The 23,404-nt window shown below is 33.5% G+C and overlaps 1 protein-coding gene across 1 annotated transcript in view; it reads right to left on the bottom strand.

Moving 5' to 3' along the window:
• LOC145242128 (glutamate receptor-like) overlaps positions 1-23,404 on the bottom strand; it is a 229,511-nt gene that overhangs the window by 163,663 nt on the left and 42,444 nt on the right. Inside the window, exon 2 of the mRNA XM_080105052.1 lies at positions 2,405-2,557. Coding sequence (XP_079961178.1) covers positions 2,405-2,557 — 153 coding nt within the window. The remainder of the gene's footprint in view (positions 1-2,404; positions 2,558-23,404) is intronic.

A 23,404-nucleotide genomic window follows, 5' to 3' on the forward strand; every position in this document is an offset into this window, starting at 1 on the left:
ATTCAATTTCTAACATTATATAATCAATTCTTAATGCTGCAATATTTTAAGTTATAAATTTATTATATTTTTTACTAGAATATCATGTCCTTTTCTTTTCCAGTTTTAACAACTAGTCTTTTACTTGTCCATGTTTAAGCTTAACCATATTACTTTTCATGCTCGCATTTTTCTATTGTAATTTAATATTATTTGGGCTACTATTCTTATTCGTATTATTTGGATTCATCTACTGTTCTCATCTTGAGTGTCATTTTCACTTCAAACTGATTTTTCCAACTATTCTACCCACTGTGCCACGGGTCTTTATGGACAGTTCTAGTACGAATTTTGGGAGCCTTAAACTTATTTTTATTTCTAGTTGTAAATACCACTATTTCATTAGTAACTATTATTACTATATATTACTATATGATTAAAATAGGATAACAAAAAAATCCAACGATATGATAAAACCAGAAGTGGAAAGACCTAAAAACTCGACGTCGTTTCGCCCGTTTAGGGCAGGTTATTTTTTTTTTTTTTTTCAAGAGTAAAACTGTAAAATGCTCTGGCGAAACACAACGTAGTCTCAACAAGAGAATCTACGCGCATAAAAGGGATATAAAAACAAACAACATCCTTAACGCCATTTTTTTCCACATTACGGAGCATGACCACCATTTTGATTTCGAAAATGCAACAATTCTAAAACCAATACACAATCAATCTACACCTCGTTTGATGGAATCTGCCTCTATCTCCTACTACCCCAATGTAATCAAAGGAAGGGATTTTTTCATATTTCTTCGCACTTATATAAAATAATTATCCATGAAAATAATTTAGACACTGGTTTATTTATTTATTTATTTATTAGTACATACTGTATATACACATGTACATATGTATAATATACTCCCCCCCCCCCGCCGGCTGTTTGGAGATGTAAAAGAAAAATGCGTTAGCAGTCAGGCAGGCTCGAACTCATAATGCGGTGATGCGAAGGCGGAAAAGAAAGTGAAAGAAAACGTGAAATTTTACCGCTACGCTACGAGGCCATAGCAAGTGAAAAGCGTTCAAATTTAGCGATGTCAATCAAAAAGTTGCTAAGTGAAGGAGTTCATACAGGTGCAGAAATGAAGGTTGGCTGAAGGCCAGTTCAGCTTTCGCCGTTTCATTTATTTGTTTCCCCACGATGTTGGGGAAAACCAGCTCCCCCCAAAAAGGGAGTGTCCAAATGAATAGCAATTGTCTGATATGAGGAATTTCCCCCACATTGATCAAAGCTAATTTCTTTCTGGACGTCCTTGGCAGAAAAGCAGGGAAGCTTGCTTTCGCTTTCGATTAATTTCGTTTTTATACGAAAAACACAAACAAAACATGAGAAGATAGAATAGCGTGAATTTATAAAATTCGATCAAAATAAATCTAGAGACGACATCCCTTCGCAAATTGCAGATATTATAATCTAGAGAGTAAATAAAAAGTTCTAAAACATAGTAACACCTTCCCGAGAACACCGTGAAAAAAAGCCTTTGCTGGACATAAAGAAACGCGCGTGCCTCTTTTTCCTTTTATAGATATATATTATATTACATTATATTGAGACGTTATATTACTACATTATATTGATATTTAACCCTGAGCTAAAAAAAAGAGCTAGAAAATGAAAGAGAGATAGACAAAAAGGCAGAGACAAAGAGTATGAAAGAGCAAGGAAAAGGCAGAAAAAAAATAGAGAGGTAGAAAGAGAGAAAGAAGTGGGCAAACAGAAAGCTTCAATTTGAAATTTGTCTTCTTATTCTTTTGAAGGTTAATTAGTTTTAAACATAGGTGAAAAGAGTTTTTTTTTTTTTAATTTTCGGAACAGAAGAGTGCATTCTTTTCGTTGGCCAGTATAATCACAGAGAAATAATTTGGAAATAATTCAAAGGGAAATCACTGCAACGGTTATACTACTGATTATTTCAATCAATTTACTGACTTTTGATTAATACGTTTTATTAAATTCTGTGAAAAATATTCATACAGATATTGTTTAATACGTTTATCATTTTTTTTTTATATTCTTTTCACCCCAAAGAAAGCATATTGTCACTTGGAACGTCAAGGGCTACTATTTGGGAGCGTGTACAACAGGGGAATGCGAGGCGTTCAGCAGCGAGATGTCTGTTCACATTACATTTAAACTTCTGCAGTTTCATACAGTCAGGGAAGCAGAAAACAAGGAGGAAATTCCAAAATCTAGCAGACCGAGGGAAGAAACTATTAGTGGGAGGTTTTCCTGCATCTAGGGACCTCAACAGTGAAGGGGTGGGATTTTTTTTTGATTGTCGAGTTTGTCGGGAGTATGTACGTCGAGAGGGCACAAATGCTATTTATAGGTCAAATTAGATCAAATGAAACAATGTTAGAAACTTACGTGCATTGCCAAGAGAGAAACTATCTGTGTCATCGATTTCCTCGCGGAGGGAGTTCAATCTCAGTTGGGCGGAACTCTCGACTTTGTTAAAGCTATCCACTGCAAAGCGGAACGCGGTATGAATTTTTTCAGATTCAACGTCGAATACTGAGCCTGGAATAAAATTGAAAAAAAAAAAAAAACAATAGAATTAATTATTATGTAATCGCCAATTACAAACGCGTTGTTTACGGTTATTGGTGGTTTATCTCCGAAACCCTAGAAAGAATTAGTTAACAAATCAACAAAAATAGTCAGGAACTACCGCTTTATATATGAAATGTATGTTTAGAGGATAAATATATAACAGAACGTGTAAGTCTAAAAAGGAATTTCGATATTTTATTCTATTTATGAAACTTTGTCAAGAAAACATGTTTATTGAACAGAGTCAAGTAGATATGCACAACAATTGAAGTAGTGAGTCTAAAACCCCTGAGGAGACAATGCGGTTGAAACGGGGTTTTCCGATGTTTATATGATTTTAATTATAATAGCTCTACATACTTTTGAAAAACTTTTTTTAGTTCAATATATTATATATATCATAATAAATATATATATATATATATATATATATATATATATATATATATATATATATATATATATATATATATATATATGAACAAATGATTAATGAAACATGTTAAAAGACACCTTGAAAAAGAGTTAAAAACATTTAATTTTAAAAAAGGAAGCACAAGATAAGTGGATAGTCCTTAATCCGCGGAGTTTCGAAGAAATACTCTCCTTCTCATCAGAGGGCGGGAATTAGCAAAATGCGGGATCGGATTTTGCATATAAAAGTATTTAATGAAACTACAAGTAAGTCACAGATCTTACTTGGTTAAAAAAAAGGTGAGGTAAGGAGAATAGAAGGTAAAAGAAAAATGATAAAAAGATTTCACATGAATGGATAGTCCGGTGAAGGGTAAAAAATCCAAGAATGGTAAAATCCAAAACGGTAGAATTTGAAATTTCCAATCCAATGGGTAAATTATGAATAAACATAAAAAATACCAGCGATGGTTGACGTTATGTTGTTTGGAAAAAAGAAAAACCTAATAAATTTATAAACTGGTGATCAACGTTTCGTCCCTATTGCAGGGTACATCCTCAGGATATTAAAAGGAAAATACAGAAGAGGAAAAGAATCACAGACCATACGTAAGTGAAAAGGAAACAGTGTTCAAATCCTACCCATAACAGGAAGGATACTATAAATATGTGTATGGGAAAGTTGGGTTATTCAATGTCTATATATATATATATATATACACTTTTAAAAATACGTTATTTAAATACCTACGTACAAGCTCCCCCCCCCCCCTAATTTTATTCATTTTTTTTAAATTATGAAAGGAAAAACGGTTTGGGACAATAGTATGAATTAACCAGAATCTGTCTTTATATTTTGTTCTTTGATTATTATTTTCCCTATACTAGGGGCTAAATGGTAGAAGCCCTTTCTTTGTGTAAAAGTATTAGTGTTTAATATCAGTGCTGACTCTAAAAGTCTTCTTTTGGCTCTATCACAAATTTTATAATTTTCGCATGATCTAAGTTAAATGAATGATTGTGTTCCATACAATGGCAAAAGAGGCATTTAGGGCGTTACCATTCCTTATATCTCTTCTATGTTCGTAAAGTCTTAGTTTCAATTTACGTTGTGTATCGGCTATGTATGCTTGTCGACAATCGTTACATGGAATGGAATATATACCGGCATTGGATGTGAGGGTTTTGGGAGAATGCTTGGTAGTTTTTAATATCTGTTTTATTGTTTGTATCAAATGAAAATCAAGTCTATTAAGAGTGTTGTAGATTTTTGTATTTTTAGTGTGGGTGGGAATGAAAAGATCTCTGTTTAGTAGGGAGGTATTGATTTTATTTTTCTGTTTATTTATATTATAGTGTATTTTCGTAGCTTTTTTTCTTTACGTTTTTCGTTAAATAATTTAAACAAAATGAATAAGATTAGGAAAAAAAAGTGTACATAGGTATTTAAATAACGTATTTTAAAAAATGTATATGTATATATATATAGACATTGAATAACCCAACTTTCCCATACACATATATTTATAGTTTCCTTCCCGTTATTGGTAGGATTTTAATACTGTTTCCTTTTCACTTACGTATGGTCTATGATCGTTTTCTTCTTCTGCATTTTTCCTTTTAATATCCTGAGGATATCCCCTGCAATAGGGACGAAACGTTGATCACCATTTTATAAATTTATTAGGTTTTTCTTTTTTCAAAACAACATATATATATATATATATATATATATATATATATATATATATATATATATATATATATATATATAACTATTTAATTTGCATAAAATGAATATACGAAAGTATAAATTTATGCGTAAACTTTAGGTCACTTCAAAAGTGCTCAATACGTAGGTAAAGCTTCGCCATATATAATTTATAACTTGCTATATATATATATATATATACATATATATATATATATATATATATATATATATATATATATATATATATATTCCACCGTGCTCATCCTAATCAGCCAATGGGCGGGCACTTTCAGGACAAAGGTACAGTTGACCTTAGGTTCACCCCTTTCCTTTGTGTGTGCCTTTCATGGGAAGAGTACATATCTAAGTAAGCTGAGCTATTTTCAACCTAGGTGTAGTTATTTAATATATATATATATATATATATATATATATATATATATATATATATATATATATATATATATATATATATATATTGTTATAATCATTAGATTACTGTAGACGGATGTTTAATAATAAATGTTTAAATTTCAACTGAAATTCTCACGGTTAACGTTAGCCGTTTGGTTTGTTCCTTCCTTGTGGAGTCAGAGACGATTTTTTTGTTTTATTTTTTAATGTAGACGACAAATAATTTAGAAACGTTACCATAACATGTAATGTTATAAAAAAAAATCGTTGTTTTTCTGTTAATATTCGCTTACAGAGAATGGTTTCTAATCGTTTACTAAGTGATCAGTTCATTTCAGCATTGTATAATTTAGGGGGCCGAAACCGGACATGATAAAAAGAAAGCTGCGACATATTTTTTTAGGGTAACAATAAGTAAATAGTGTTAATCCAAATAATGCGAATGTGCATAATTTACGGCGCCACGGTATGTGTAGTAGATGTAAACATCACCTGAGCTAGCTGCTCTAACGTGTTTATGCAAAAGCTACGGCTATTTTGTTTGTGTAAGTTTAAGCTAAGTGTTATGGTTAATTTTTGTAAACAGTAGTCTGTAAAGTAGAGGAAAGGCGACGATAGGAAATTATAAATGATTTAAAACAATGCGTGGCGATTGAGCGGCCATATCGATTAAGGGCTGACGTGTTCGTTTTTTGTATGATTGTGTATAATCCAGATTAATAGAATGTCATGGTCGCAGCCATCGAGAATAGGCGGAATGTTACTGGGGAGAAATCATTATTTTCGAATACTGAAGTGTAATGGCAGTTGTATGAGTATGAGTGTTTAATCCAGTTAATAAGGGTGTCAGGTCAATATAGTTATAATGGGTATATATTTATCCAGTCTTGACTTGGAGAGTGGGAGGACTTTTCAGGTAGAGGAGAAAATACGAACTACTTTGTCTAAAGATCTTGGCAATCGTGATGATGTCGCTCGTAGGAAATATGATAGGATTTTATTATAACAGATAAATGTGTCTGTAACGGCGTTCAAAGGTTACATAAGATGGTGGATGAAAGTTTAGACATGTTTTTATGTGGCATCTGTTATTGCAAACCTACCGTAATTTGGTCCAGAGAAGAATTTCTGCAATCAAAATATTATATACAGGATTATAGGTTATCAGTGAACAAAACAAGTAGCTTATTAAGTTTTAAGTAAAAAGTTCGAATTAAACATTTTGAACGCATTTATTTTCGGCTGAGAATACTAAATATCTCCAGTTTTATTTCCAGTTTTAAAATTTAGAAAAAAGAAACAAAACTCCGATGTTTTACAAGATTAGAATAAATGTTTAACCTATCATAACATGTGAAAAATATATACAGTGTATAATGTGTTTAGTAAATACTTTTAAAAAATCTCTGACTTTATTTATATAAAAAGTAGTAAACATTTTGTTCTAAGCTTCTGGGTTATTTATATAAAAGTTTTTAAAAAATGACTCGTGCGCCACCACCAAGAATCAAAACCAAAACGTTTAGCTTACAATTTACTTTTTACTTTGACGTTAATGACTGTACTATGAAAACATGTTTACTGCAAAAGTAAAAATTAAAACATGAACCAATCGCTATTACGTTACGCATGCCGTCGTTCGACCTTCACCTGGCAAATTTCATTTTTTTAATTTTCACACTTGTGCACCGATTTTCCTCGGCTAAAACCCAAAAATAAAGTTCCGCATGGGTTCGAATACCCTATATATTAAGTTAATGTCTGTAGACCAAAAACTGACGAAGAGTTTGATAGGCAAAGTTTTTAAAACAAAAATATATGCGTATACATACATATATATATATATAGAAAGGTTTGTGTTTGCTATAATTTTTTTATGCAAATATTACACAAGTATAAATCATGCAGAATATTTTCATGAATATAATTACACGTAATATTTAATTAAAGATGATCATCCCAGAAGATAACCGAAAAAACTAATAGGGAATTCAATAAAAGGAATGTTTAAAAGAATATACAAATTAGCTGGATCTTTTAAAGATAAATGCAATTCCACAATCCATATATAACAAAATTGTATTTTCTTTTAAAATAAATAAAAAGGGGTTCTTAATAAAAGTAGCAATATACAAAGATAAACAAATTTATAGGAGTATAGATTGTTTGTTTTTTGTTTTGTTTTGCTTTTTTTTTTAAGTTTTAAACCGTGTCTGGTGCCTGTATTTTTCGGTATTTTCTTACTTGGATTCTTATAAATCTAATACCGAACACAAAAGTATTAATATTTAAAGTCCTCTTTAATTTTAAGTCTAATAGCAAGCAAAATTGCTTGGCGCTCAAGTAAGGCACATGATGTTAACGGAATATTATTTATTAATCCTAAAACTTGAGCTCTTTATAAGAAAGGCGCAGTGGTTGCATTGCAGCAGTGTTAGTAAGATAACTGCCAATTAAAATTCTAAATTTTAAACTCTTGTTAAACCGGTACCATATCACTTCACCACCTTATTCAACAGGTTTATTTTTGTAAGAAATAGAGAATGTAGATTACGATGAATTTGTTCGTAGACAGTCAAAAGTTGTCGACAGAATTCGGACAACGAAACAAATTCTCCGCATATGAAACGTGACCTAGTTATCAGAAGTTAATGACTGGACTTTTGATGGGTCGGTTCACGAACAAAGAAGTTTAGAAAATAGCGAAATTAAGATTAGTAAGTGAATAAAAAGCGTGCTCACAGGGCAACCGAAGATAAATACTAAAAGTTAACCGCAGTACCACGAAGTAGTACTGGAATGTGATAAAAAAAGGAGGAATGCAATAATCGTTGCATAATACGTTATGCCGCTAACCCTTTGGGTAAGGTATCAACCGTAATTGTCTCGTATAATCTCGGCAAAATGGGACCTACAGTTAAGAGACAAAACGGGTTGTAATTGTCTCAAATAATCTCATCAAAAGTGTCTGAAAAGTTAAGAGACATAAAAGAGCCGTAGACTAAAATAAAAGGTTAGATTAACTAGTGTTGTTTCGAATAATCTCGCTATATGGAGCTGAACAATTAAGAGATATAAGTCATAGGACTAGCAAGAGGTTGTACTAACTAGTTTAGTCAAAAAATTACGGAGAGGAAGTTTTTAAAAAATATTTGGGCAGTTTGCGTGGAAATCTATCGAGCACAAGGAGAAATATTAATATGGCTGATGTGGTAGGCTGAGGAAATTTGAAAGTTGTTTAAGAAAACGAGAAAAAGAAATCCCATGACAAAAAAGTAACAGACGAATCTGGGAATACAATGACTAGTATAACATCTGCTGTAAAAACTATCGGCAAACAGTAAAGTGACTTTATTGCTATAATTAAAATATCTCATTTCAGTTTGGTGAATTTACGGACGCGGTGCCGGCAGACAGTGATACAATGGTACTTGAATTTAGTTCACCTTCGGTTTGCCTAGCTTTATAACATATTGTTGCCATATAAAACTTTAATTTTGTGCAACGAAACTGAAGCATTTAGAGACTTATTCAAGGAAAAGTCTGAAAAAACTGCATTCTCGCCATAAAAACGATTAACTGGGTTTTATTTTAATTTCCAACGTATTAAAACGTCTTTACATATTTACAGAAATACGTTGTAATTCCTTTTCTTTTTTTAAATGTAAAAAAAAGAAAAGAAAAGGAAGAAATTTCTTCCGAAAACAGGTAAAATGAAAGGAAAACATTTTATTTGGATTAATTTGTTAATGTTTTTGCGAACGTGTGTTTATTTTTCTTGTTTTTTTTATTTTACCTTAAAGTAAGTTCTAAATTCTTGTGAAGAATTTTTCAAAGCATTCGAAGGAGTGTAACATCGCACAGTCACGCATGTGCAAATGCATGCGAAATAACATCAACGGTAAAGAAAAAAGGCTATAAAAAGAAAACGATCACATTAGAGACGTGGATAACGTTCGAGATCACGTTCGAGGCATGAATGACGCTCGAAAAGACGATCACGTGATAGATGTCATAGCAGTAACGAAAGAAAGGGGGAATAAATGTCATTGTACAAAACAAAAAGCGAGTTTAAGTTCTTTCCTATTCTTAGTCTTATTTGTGACGGAATATACAACGTGTTGGTACCTGACCAACGTTACATATAAAATTCCATATGTGTGAACTGGTCTGGGGATCTCAGTAATTGTTTACGAAAAGAGAGTCTATAGCACCGCGATAATGAAGGGCGTTTTATACGCATGAAGTCAGAGATGTGAAGTTTATGCAAACATAGTAGCTTATCATCTGATGAGGTTGAAGCTCAACCAGAAGAACGAAGAAAGAGAAAAAGAGAGAAAGGAGGAGAGAGAGAGACTTATAAATGAATTAATATATTTTTATCAGACTAGACACTAGCTAAAATATTGCTTAGTTTTGGGAATGAGCTTTGTTTATTAATCCATTTAATTATTCTAATTCGCAGTCATTTGTCATTTCCTCAAAGTCATCCACAAAAATGTCTGTCTATTACTAATAACTAGGACAACAGAATATTCTCATCGCCCTTTTGACCCTTGAGTATACATCTGGCACAACTAAACACAATTGATCAAATGAGAACCACAACACTATATAAAAACATATAAGATATCAACGGATATATACGCGAGAGTCAAAACAACGAAAAGAATATTGTTGTTCTATCCCTATTATAACTGTATATTACTTGACACTCACATTGTCATTATCACTATCATTTCATACCGCCCTTATCACTCTCACATCCGTAACTCCCTCTGTCATTCCCTTTCTCCTATGTCTTTATTAACAGTCAATGGTAATAACATTAGCTAAAACCGTAGATTGGAATAGTTCATCATATTAATACATAATATTGATACATTATAATAATTATATATTCATACATCATATTAATACATTATATTAATACATTATATTAATACATTATATTGATACAGTATATCGATACATTATATTAATACATCATATCGATACATAATATTAATACATTATATTGATAAATTATATTGTTATATTACATTAATACATTATATTAATACATTATATTAATATACCATATTAATACATTATATTAATACATTATCTTAATACATTATATTAATACATTGTATTGATAAATTATATTAATACATTATATTGATACATGATATAAATACATTATATTAATGCATGATATTAATACATTATATTGATACATTATATAAATACATTATATTAATACATTATATTAATATATTATATTAATACATTATATAAATATATTATATTAATACATTATATTAATATATTATATTAATGCATTATATTAATATATCATATCAATATATTATATAAATATATTATATAAATACATTATATAAATATATTATATTAATACATTATATTAATATATTATATTAATACATTATATTAATATATTATATTAATACATTATATAAATATATTATATAAATACATTATATTAATACATTATATTAATATATTATATTAATACATTATATTAATATATTATATTAATACATTATATTGATACATTATATTAATACATTATATTGATACATTATATTAATACATTATATTAATACATTATATTAATATATTATATAAGTACATTATATTGATACATTATATTAATACATCATATTAATACATTATATTAATACATTATATTGATATATTATATAAATACATTATATCACTAAATTGTATTAAATTATATTAATATTTACTCCTGGGATTAAAAGAAGAGTGAGGGAGTGAAAGAGGGATAGAGAAAAAGACAGACAGAGAGAAAGAGTAAGACAGAGTGGGAAAAAGATAGAAGAGAGAGAGAGCAGGAGAGAAAGAGGGAGAGAGAAAGAGGAAGAAGGAAATTGGTAAGCAAAAATAATGATTTCGAAATTTGCCTTGTTATATCTTTTTAAGTTTTACTGATGTTAACCAGTTTTGGCAAATAGCAAACAGGATCCTGAACAGAAGCATGCGTTCTATCCCAACTATCATCAATGGACCTGAGGTCATTTCGTCAGCATCAGATAAGATCAAACTTTTTGCCAAGAACTTTGTAGTTAATTCTACCCTATGCGACAAAGGCCATCAACTCCCCGTATCTCCTTTTATAACAGACAACACGCTATGCAACATACAAATATCTGTGCGTGATGTCGCCAAGCTAAACTAGAACCTTGATTCCAGTAAAGCAACTGGCCCTGACGGCATTCCAATCATTGTGCTGAAAAAGCTTCAACTAGAACTTGCTCCCGTACTTATAAAACTCTTTAAGCGTTGCCTTAAAGAGAAGTGCTTCCCAACACCCTGGAAAACCTCATCAGTATGCTCTGTATTTAAGAATTCAGGTGATAAGTCATCTCCCTCCCAGTACAGAACAATAAGTCTCATGTGTGTCATGAGTAAGTTGCTGGAATCCATATTAAATAGAGAAGTAGTCAACCATCTCCGCAGAAATAACCTTCTTAGTGACATGCAATATGGTTTCCGTTCTGCTAGATCTACAGCAGATGTGCTAACTGCTATATCTCATAGGATTAGCGAATCTCTTGACAAAGGCTTCCTCTCTAGGACAATTACTCTTGACATATCAAAGGCCTTCGATAAGGTATGGCATAAGGCCCTACTTCACAAGATTTCCAGCTACAGTATAGCTGGAAATGTTTTCTCGATCATTAAATCATTTCTCTCTGATAGGCTCATGAGAGTAGTGGCTGATGGGCAGAAATCAGAGGCCCTCAATATTAATGCTGGAATCCTTCAGGGGTCCATCCTAAGCCCAACTCTCTTCCTGATATACATCAATGATCTCCCAAAACACATACTTAAATCATTCGTTGACATCTATGCTGATGACACGACCATCTATGGCAGCACATCAAAGACCATAAATGACAAAGTTCTCTCAGATTCTCTCTCCTCTGATCTTGAGCGCGTGATACAGTGGGGGAGGAGGTGGCTGGTTACTTTTAATGCATCTAAAACCAAGCTCCTATCTTTACATCATCAACGCTCTTATCCCCATCTGGCATCAATTGAAATGAGTGGCTCTCGTCTAGGGGAAGCTCCATGTTTTGATAAGCTTCTGGCTTGACCTTTATTCCTGACCTGAAATGGAATATGTACATCAAGTCAGTTGCCAAAGTCGCTGGAAAAATGGTAGGATCCTTCTACCGATCCAGAAGATATCTCACTACTGATGCAATTCTCTATCTCTATAAAAGCCAAGTACGTCCAAGGATGGAGTACTGATGCCACATCTGGGCAGGAACTGCTAAAAACAGCCTATCCTGCCTTGACAGAGTACAAAATAGGCTTCGTGGCCTAGTGGGTGATGCCCTTTCCTCTTCCCTGCAACCTCTCTCCCACAGGAGAGATGTTGCGAGCCTGTCTTTGTTTTATTGTTACTACCATGGCAGGTGCTCGTCTGAATTCCAATCTCTGGTTCCCCCCTCACCAATCTTTCACAATAAACACCCGCCTAGCTGAAACCACTGTCAAAAATTTTTCCCACTCCTTATCTGTGCCAAAATCAAAACGTAGATTCCATGAACAAAGCTTCTTTCTTAGAAGTGCACGCCTGTGGAACTCTGTTCCGGTTGCCTGTTTCCCACCTGACTACAACCTGGATGTCTTCAAGTCCAATGTAAACAAATTCCTGATGAACCGCCTCCTTAAGTAAGACACTTTATCAAATCTCCAACACTAACGTACTGTACACACACTAACCCTTATCCCCGAGTAGCTTCCAGGCCTTGATAAGTTGTGACTACCTTGTGAAAACAAAAAAAAAAACCTGGATGAAAAGAGATTTTTAATTTCCAGAAGAAATTTAAATCATACGTATAAAATTCTCCAGGGAAGACAACGGAGGTGGTCCTGAATCACTATGTGCTCTTTCATGCATTCGATGAAGCAAAACTCCTCTCATGACCTGAAATACGTATATTCGATTTTAATTAAATTTGAACCATGTGCATTCAATATAAATGTAGAGAGCTTTCCAAAATGTCGGTTTCTTCCGACTATACTAAAAGATGAAACGAGGCAGGGCAGTAAAGGAAGGGCAGAAAAAAAAGAAAATAATATATTGTTGTGAGCATAATAAAAAGGTATATAGTAATGCCTTTTATTCAATCCCAAACAACGTCGCTTCTTAAATACAACATAATCACGTGACACACCAGTTCTTGTTAGATCACTAAAGTTAAAAACAAAAACTTTGGGCCTTGTCAGTAGCAGATGGGTAATACCAGGCACTGTATGTAGGAGGACCTCGACAATTCCCTGCAAAAACTGCAAAAACCTAACGTCGTCATCTTCTCTGACCTGGGATATACATGCGACTGGTGAACGCTTGTGAACCCGCTTTCTTCCCGTTTGTATTAAATATTTTTGCGATGATGTGGCCAGGTTGTCTCCAGACGATTTTGGCATACTGTTACAAAATAAGACCTAATCATCTGTCAGCCATAGTTAGTTGGTGATCAATCAGCAGAATTTCTGCAAAAGTACTAATCGATAAATGTTATCTTACCAATACATTTTACCAATCAGATATTACTGGTCGGTCATAACAATCAGTTAAAAATCAATTAAATTGAATGCACTATGGAATTATATAGCGGCCTATTTATTTATTTTTTGTATGAATAGTTACAATGGAAATTTTGTGATTTTCTTTTTTAAATGTTTTTTTTTTTTCTATACCGGATATTAATACTACTTCAGAAAATGCTAAATACTTATAGAGCCCAAACCAAGCATGAAAAGACATTGGAATAGCTAATGTATTAAATATGGTTGGTTGGTTTGGTTTAACAACAGATCAATCATTTTCGGATTAATTAAATGACGAATCCAGTAATTTTTGAAAATGTTTTCATGATTCAAGTTTATATATATATATATATATCTTCAAATATTACTTCATGAAATTTGGTTTGGCTGTTATGTTTTTTTATTTAATGTCGAATCCACTAATTTCCGGAACTGTTTTTATGCTTCAAGTTTTATATATATATATATATATATATATATATATATATATATATATATATATATATATATGCAGAACATGATGCATATATATATATATATGCAGAACATGATGCATATATATATATATGCAGAACATGATTGAGTTTTGCTATAGAAAAGGGGAAAAAATAACATCACTGTTTAATGCATTTTTGTCAGGAAACCAGATACTTCAGACAGGCCAATCGAGTAGCACCAGACGCTCTAACAGGTATTACGCTTCTCGACCAAAGTGGACCAAAATGGACCTGGGAGCAATGGTAACTAAGGGCCAGCTTTACATTTTTCACGGCTCCCAAATGAGGCCTAGCCATAATATGTCATTTAAGGTCATACCCAGGAACCTCAAATATTGGCTGGTACACCAACCACTGGGCTCTTTCTCTCGAACTAGGTGCAAGAGAAAGTCTCTAACCGAAATAGGTTCTTCACCGTCTACCAAGTTCCATCTCTGTCCCATCACCACATTGTTGCATTCCTATGCTTGTTTTACAAATACTTCCACAAAATGTGCTTTAATGACCTTACTGCACTTGTACCACTCCCTCAATATAAATATCATCGACTAACCTAACAAGCAGCAAAATCCCACCCTTTCATTTTTAGAGATGCGAAGATGCAAAAAAAGTTTTTTATTTAAATAGTTTCTTTCCTCAGAATTCTTGCCTTTTTCCTTGACAGTACCAACAGGGAAAAATTTAAATGTAATATGAACAAACATCTTGCTGTACAACTCCCACCCTTTCATTTTTAGAGGTGCCAAGATGCAAAAAAAGTTTTCTATTTAAATAGATTCTTTCCTCAGAATGCTTGCCTTTTTTCTTGACAATACCAACAGGGAAAATTTTGAATGTATATGAACAAACATCTTGCTGTACAACTCCCCACTTAGGGTTGCCCCGTTAAATCTGGGTCTCTAGTAACAGTAACCCTTTACATCTAAGTGGCAACATGCATCATTTAAAAAAAAAGTAAAAAATAAAATTAAATTAAAATAAAATAATAATAATAATAATAATAATAATAATAATAATACTGTCGGCGAGAAATCAATGGTAAGAGGCTGTTGCGATGATGCATAATAGAAAGACACAAACAAAATAGAAAAGAAAGAGTTGAGGTATAAGACGACTAAAGAAAAATAGGAGGAGAAACAGCTAAACGAGTGATTCATAAGGATGACAAAAGATGAAACTAAAAAAAAATCACTTGGAAATGGCTACAAAAAGGAAATCTAAACAGAGAAACTTAATCTCTAATAACAGCTGCACAAGATAACATAATTAGAACAAACCACATCAAAGCAAGGATCCACAAGACAAAAGAAAATAGCAAATGCTGACTGTGTGGACAAAGAGACGAAACAATAAACCACATAATAAGTGAATGTAGCAAACTAGCCCAAAAAGAATATAAAAATAGACACGATCAAGTAGGGAAGACAATACATTGGCAACTATGCAATCTTGAACACAAAGACAAATGGTACAAACACAAACCAGCAGCAGTACTGGAAAATGAAAGTTACAAGATCTTATGGGACATGGATATACAAACGGATAAACCCATCCAAGCAAGAAGACCAGACGTCATAATAGTTAACAAGAGAGAAAAGTCCTGCCAAATTGTAGATTTTGCTGTTACAGCAGTCCACAAAGTGAAGATCAAGGAGACTGAAAAGCGGAACAAATACACGGAACTTGCCAAAGGGCTCAAAGGGATCTGGAAAAGATAACACTACCAATAGGAGGAACGATACAGAAAAACTTTGAAAAAGAATGGGAGAGATTGGAATCAGACGGATGGCAGAAAAGATACAATAAATCTCAATAATGGAAACTACAGAAATATTAAGGAAACCCCTTGAATGTGGAGTCTAACACGACACATAAACTACACACAAACTGGACATAGAAACGGTTACATATGCAAAACACAAAGGAACATCATATGGAATCATGAAAACTGAAACCATATAATTGTAAGATACCGCCACCACCCCCTTTTTATGTGAGTGTCACCATAAACGAACATGACACAAAATAATGAGGGTCAAGGAGGATGGAAAGACCGAGGAGAGAAAGCACTAGCCAGACCTCCGCTGGATGAGTGCAAAGAGGACTGGAACTTTGGTGAGGCTTATTGCCACCTAAATTTCAGTGAAGACCAATGGTCGCCGCTAATGAGAAATCAATGGTAAGTAGTTGTTGCGATAACGCAAATTCTTTTGCAAAGGTTATCAAGGACGGTGAAGAATACTGAAAATCTGGGGAGATTTATTGTCACTCAGACTCCAGAGAACACCACAAGTTGTTCTCAAAGAGAAATCTTTGATGATGGCTTGTGTGACTACTCCTAGTGAGTAAAAAATAATAAAGGAACCAAGCTACTATTACTACCACTTTTATTATTACATTTAAAGTTTCTCAAAGTATTGGTCCATTTTTCGCTAAATGTAGCATGAAGAGTCCTTTCGGTGCCAGGTACGTTATAAAGGTTCAAATTAACATAATACTACTAATCTAATAAATAAAATAAAGTTGGTCGGACTTTTAATCTTTTCTCAACCAGAATGGATTTCTTTTTATTTACTATATTATTTTTGTTACCCCTAAACAAAGCATAAGAGGTTATTGTGGCGGGGGCCAGATTTATGGGGAAAGCAACGTGGGTGGAGAGTTGAGTAGCAAGATTTTGTTCACATTACATTTAAATTTCTGCATGTTGTTACTGTTAGAGAAACAGGGAGCAAGAACGGAATTCTAAAGGTGGGCGATCCAAGAAAAGAAATAAGAAGTAGTAGAAGAATGTAGCAGTAGAAACTCTTCCAGTATTTATGGACCCCTACAGTGAAGGGGAGCAGTGTCACTCAGTGGCAATGCACCAGAGGCTGAAGCATGATGGACAGTGCAAGGCCTATTAGGATAGAAATTGCATTAACTCAGAATCATATAGAGTTATCTCCTCTGAACTATGCTATCCAATGATAGAATGCACTTTCTACTTCTAGAAACCCAAAATATATCTAAATTCACTGACGTTTATAGGACTTGTTTCATCAGAGAAAATATAGAGAATTTCTTTTAATGTATTACATTTGATTTTTATAACTTTGTCCTTATTTATTTTTAGCAATAAAAATCAATATTTGTATATCATTGGTGAATTCCCATTATTTCCTTGAGAATGATTTTATTAATCAGCTCCAAGATTCATCTGGGTCAGATTAAACAATGCGCTCAACCAAAAAGAGAATCATTAGAAAATAATAGTGTTATGAATGAAGATATAAATAGACACCATCTTTTAATATACTTGGTTTATACTGCATTACGATTGGCTGGATCGCGTGGGGACCAGGAGATTCAGACGAAATGACCGACATTAAACAAAGCAATATATATATATATATATATATATATATATATATATATATATATATATATATATATATATATTCAGACAAGTATCGTTAAATAGCGCGGAGTGTTCTTGCATAACAAGCTTTCTTTGTAGTTTTTCAAATTTTTGAATTGTCTTTCTTGTTTCTCGGTTGAGTCTGTGTAAGAAAGTTCCATAGTCGTCTTGGTCCATCTGTTTTTTCGATTGTCATATATATATATATATATATATATATATATATATATATATATATATATATATATTGTGTCAGGTCCTGTCATATGCTACTGGTACCATGTAACCCAGTACTACCTGCCTCATGGTTGGGTCACCAGCGACTAAACTGGTTCCCTCGCTAGACTTGTTTAGTGAGGAGGGTCGCTAGTCTCCCTGAAGGATTAAAAACAAGACCTTTCAAAGAGCGAATGAACCCTTTTTCGGGGTCAACGGCCAACTAGCACCATGTGTGTTTGTGTGTATGTATGTGTGTGTTGGGGTGGAAAGGGCTCCCGTAAGCCGTGGTGCAGTCAACCTTTCTAGAAGAAGCAAATCTCTGATTTAAAAAACCATAAAGCAGGAGACCAGTACCTGCATTAAGCTGGTCTGCAGTTTAACTTGTTGCTGGCTATCTTGCTCTTGCTTGTTGCTGGATCTCAACATTTTAAACCGAGAGAGAGAGACTTAGCTGTCATACAAAGCTAAGACTCTGTAACATCATCTTTGTATAGATATTCCCTCAGGCATTTGTCTATAAAAATGGCCCTGTAGTGATGGAAAAATTTTGATGCGTGGAGGCTCGAAATGCTGGAAGCATGTAATAATTGATCTCAATGACCGTCTTCAGTGTCATGCCTGCTTGAGCGTGTGAATTCACCAGTAGGACTAAAAAAAAAAAGTCATTTTTGGGCTCATGGACTTCAAGTGTTTGAGGGAGTGGCACTTGTCTGACAAGACGTTTCAATCATCATATATATATATATATATATATATTTAAAATCCAAAACTTAGTTGTAGAAAACAATGCCTCTTCTATCCTCAAACCACTAGAACGAACCAACGTCATCTATAAGTTTAAATGTTGATGGGAAAGTGTAACTCCTATAATAACAAAGTAAAAAACAGTAGCTACGTTGGTTACGTCGGTTGCACAATCACCACGTTATCCTGTCGCCTTACTATGCATAATGTAGAATCTAGTGCTATATTACATTTACAGAAAAACATAACTGCCCCCCCTCCGAAGTTAGAAAAATTTGTGTCAGCAACACACAAGTAATACACCACAAGACCAACGTTAAAAGATTATAAATTTTGAAAGCGGTCTATATAAGAACTCAGAAACCTGTCCAAAATATGGGTACTTTTAAAACTAGCCAAAATATTTTAAAATGCCTATCGTAACCTACTTCCCCTTTCAGACCCTGCCCTCACCTCAAAACTAGGCACTCCTTCCCTCCCCACTGGACACAGACGGCTTCACATGCATTAACCATTTTTTGACTACTACTGCTTCTAGCACTCGCCCTGTCAGCACAACCAAATCTTACATATTTCTGACAATGCCTTGACAAAAGACGAAAAGCAACAAAATTGCAGCATGCTTCAAAGAGACAAATCTAACTATGTGACATTTATTAAAACCTTTGATTTATACATAAAAAACATCACCAGAAAAATTGAAAAAATAAAAAAAGGTATAACTAAACAAAAACTCTGTTGTCTTTAACAATGTTTGTTCATATCTATCTATCTATATATATATATATATATACATATATATATATATATATATATATATATATATATATATAGAGAGAGAGAGAGAGAGAGAGAGAGAGAGAGAGAGAGAGAGAAATAGATAGAGAAAGAGAGAGAGAGTCGCAAAAAAGGTTGATGGATTTGAAATTTGAATTCAACCAAAAGTACCACTCTACGATAAATATCCACTCTTCAGTAGTGTAACGACTCTGCTTTTTTTCAGACACCTTATATATATATATATATATATATATATATATATATATATATATATATATATATATATATATATATATATAGTAATATTTTATAAATTACTAACTAGCTCTACTTACGTATTGAGCACTTTTGAAGTAAATACTTAAAGTTTACGCATAAATCTATACTTTTGTATATTAATTTTATGTGAGTAAATTAAGTAGTTATATATATATATATATATATATATATATATATATATATATATATATATATATATATATATATATATATATAAGGAACGGTCCTATTAATTCAGAATATTGTCGTCTTTCACTGACTGAAGCAAAAGTGGAACCCGGCAACACCCTTTTTTTCAAGTATGCACTACTTACCCCCCCATAGTCTGAAGAAGAGACTAGAAAAGCTGCCCTGACCATTACCTGCTTCATCATACTCAGGTCAGTTCACCATGGCTTGCAAGGATCATATCAAGCAGTCAAAATACTATCATAGTAAAAAAACAAATTCAAAAATGACTTTACTCACTTTTTGGCATGGGGGAATGTGCGAACCCTCCTACAGCCAGCAAATCAGAGAAACGATCAACCTTGGTGGCTAGAGAACTTGGTCACTATAATATAGCAGCTTTATCAGAGATGCGACTCACAAAGGAAGGACAAATTACTAAAGATAAGGGAGGCTACATGTTCTTTTGGAGCGGTCATAACAGCACGAAATGCAGAAAAGCTGTGTTGATAATCACAATCAGTAATGTTTCAGTTCTTTTCTGGAAAAAAACACCCACCGCCAAAGATCCAGGTTCATGGCACTGACCTCAACACTGTTGATAGGTTCACCTATCTGGGCAGCACTCTATCCAACGTAGTCCATGTTGATGATGAGATTAACGACAGACTAGCCAACTCCGGCTCTGCTTTTAGAGGTTTACACACCAACGTCTAGAACCACAGAGGTATCCGTCTCCAAACTAAACTGCAAGTGTACTTAGCTGTTGTCATCACTACATTACTGTATACTTGTGAGACTTGTACTGCTTATGCCAGACATGCAAAGCAATTAAATCACTTTCACATGAGCTGTCTCAGAAAAATCATGTACATGAAATGGCAAGACAAGATCCCTGACACTGATATTTTGGAAAGGGTCAAACTACCATTTATATTCACATTCTGTCTCACAGTCTCAGGTTAGTTGGGCTGGACATGTTGAAATAAGAAAGAAATAGCTAAGAGAGAATATACTGAAACTATTAGAAAACGCATTGAAGCGCAGAAATTAGGAACTCATGATTTCTGGAAAATCTACAACAGTGTAGTAAATAATGGGCAATCAACAATTTCCCCACTATCCAACAATCATGAGGTTGTTTGCACGATAACCAAGAAAGCTAACATGCTTGCTCATCAGTTTATCTCAAACTCTACTTTGGACACAGCAAACCACTCCCTTACTAATTTTCCTTTGCGGACAGAAACCACACTAGATGATCTGAAAATCACCCCTTCTCAACTACATGATATCATAAAAACTCTAAACACCTCAAAAGCACGTGGACCTGATTTTAATCCAGCTATACTATTAAAAAAATGCTCCACTAAAGTTGCTCCAGTTCTCTCCAAACTCTTCAACAAATACCTTATCATGTTTTCCTGATTGCTGGAAAACTGCTTCTGTGGTACCAGTTTACAAGAATTCTGACGAAAGAACTGACCCATTAAATTATCACTCCATAAGCCTCCTCTCGCTTTTCGCCAAAACATTTGAATCCATAATTAACTAAGCTCTAGTCCACCACCTTACAGTAGCTAAACTTCTGTCCCATCATTAATATGAATTTAGACAAGCCCGATCTACAGCAGATATTCTAACTGTAATCTCTAAATGTACATACCATGCACTGGATAAGGCAGAGAGGGGAGGAGAGTAGCTCTAGATATATCTAAGATTTTTATCAGGGTATGGCACGATGGTGTTCTCATGAAAATCAGATCCTACGGTATTACTGAACAAATACTTATCATAATTAAATCCTTCTTAAGTAAAAGAAGAATCCAGGTTGGCCTCGATCGTCATATATCTAAACAATATGATATAAATGCAGGTGTACCTCAGGGGTTGATCCTTGGACCTTATTATTCCTGATATCCATAAATGACCTTCCTGATAAAATTGTCTCTGAGATGGATATATTTGCTGATGACACCATGCTCTATAACAGGCACAAGGGAAAAACAAATAAACACATATCTAAAGAAATAGCAGAAACACTAGTGGATGGCCTTCAATCTGTAGTGGAATGGGGACAAAAATGGATGGTCACATTCAATGCTGCCAAGACCAAGCTTGTTTCCTTCCATAATTACAAGAAACATTCTCAACCACCAATAGCTATGACTAAAAATACATTACTTGAAAGTACTTCTTTAAAACACCTCGGCTTAATGTTCACAGGGAATATGAGTTGGAGCAGAAACATTGACAGCAATGGCTACCTCCTATAAGGGTGGTTGTGCATATAATTATGAGGCAAGGGTTGCACAATCCTCAACCACACCTCTCCTGAATCAGCACTGTTTGAGTCCAGTGGCAAGGAGAAATCCAGGACAACTGGAAACAATGCTGAGATAAGCGGAGAGCACATACAGCACCTGAAATTCTCAAATGGTCACCCATTTTATTACTGACGAGACTCAATATTGCTTAACTTCAGTGATCTAATGGGAATAGGTGTGTCAACATGATTATGCCATATAATAATAGACTTCCTAAAAGGAATAAATTTATTCACCAAAATATAAAACAAACTCCCAAACTTAGTACACACAATAGCACACAAAACTTCCACAAAATCTGCTTTACCTTAAATGACCATAGAACGGTTGATAGGTCGTTTAGCACAAACAAACTGAAGTTTATATAAACTTGTTGTCGTATTCTTTGAAGGGAAAATCATTCGGATGTGGATGAGAAAGTTTATTAATGTAGATAACTTGCACCATTCTTAAATGAACACATATCCAAGGCAATGGCAGATACCCTAGAGGAAGACCTCCAGTCTGTAGTGAAATGGGGTAAAAAATGGTAACATTCAATGTTCCCAAGACTGTTCGATTCCTTTAATAATTACAAGAAACCTTCTCAACCACCAATAGCTATAGGTAATGACACATTACCTGAAAGTACTTAGTTCAAACTCCTTGGCTTAACGTTCACAGGGAATATGAGTTGGAATAGATACATCGAGAGCATTGCTAAGAAAGCTGCGAAGAAGGTGGGCTCTCTCTCCTGTGGTAGAAAGTACGCCTGAAAGTATCCTGTACCTCTACAAGGCCATCATTCGCACATGTATAGAATAACAACTAGATTTGAGCCCAGAACCGTAATTTATTGTACATCTATATATTAATACAATAGCATCTATGTTATTTTGTGTGTCACACTTACATCTTTTTTCTTCAGAGTGACTGTCGTTTAGTTGTTATGACCTTCCATTTCTTGTAATAAATAATTTTGCCAAGAATTTTTCATAAGTTTTGGTTTTTGTTTCGATTATAGCCGATGGCACTTAAGTCATCGATCTTTTTATAAATACTTTTACCTAGAATTCTTTATAAATGTTGGTTTCAGTTTCAATTATAGCTGAAGAAACTCAAGTTATATATATATATATATATATATATATATATATATTTCTTCATAAGTTTTGGTTTCGGTTTTGATTCAAGCTGGTGAGCCAAGTCATACTTTTCTTATTTTGAAATCACAACTTTATAATGTATAAGAATCAATAGTAAATTTACTCTATAATAATGCATACG

The sequence above is a fragment of the Euprymna scolopes genome, chromosome 21, assembly GCF_053919585.1.
Source record: "Euprymna scolopes isolate OS-2025 chromosome 21, ASM5391958v1, whole genome shotgun sequence".
NCBI classification, from domain to species: Eukaryota; Metazoa; Mollusca; class Cephalopoda; order Sepiida; family Sepiolidae; genus Euprymna; species Euprymna scolopes.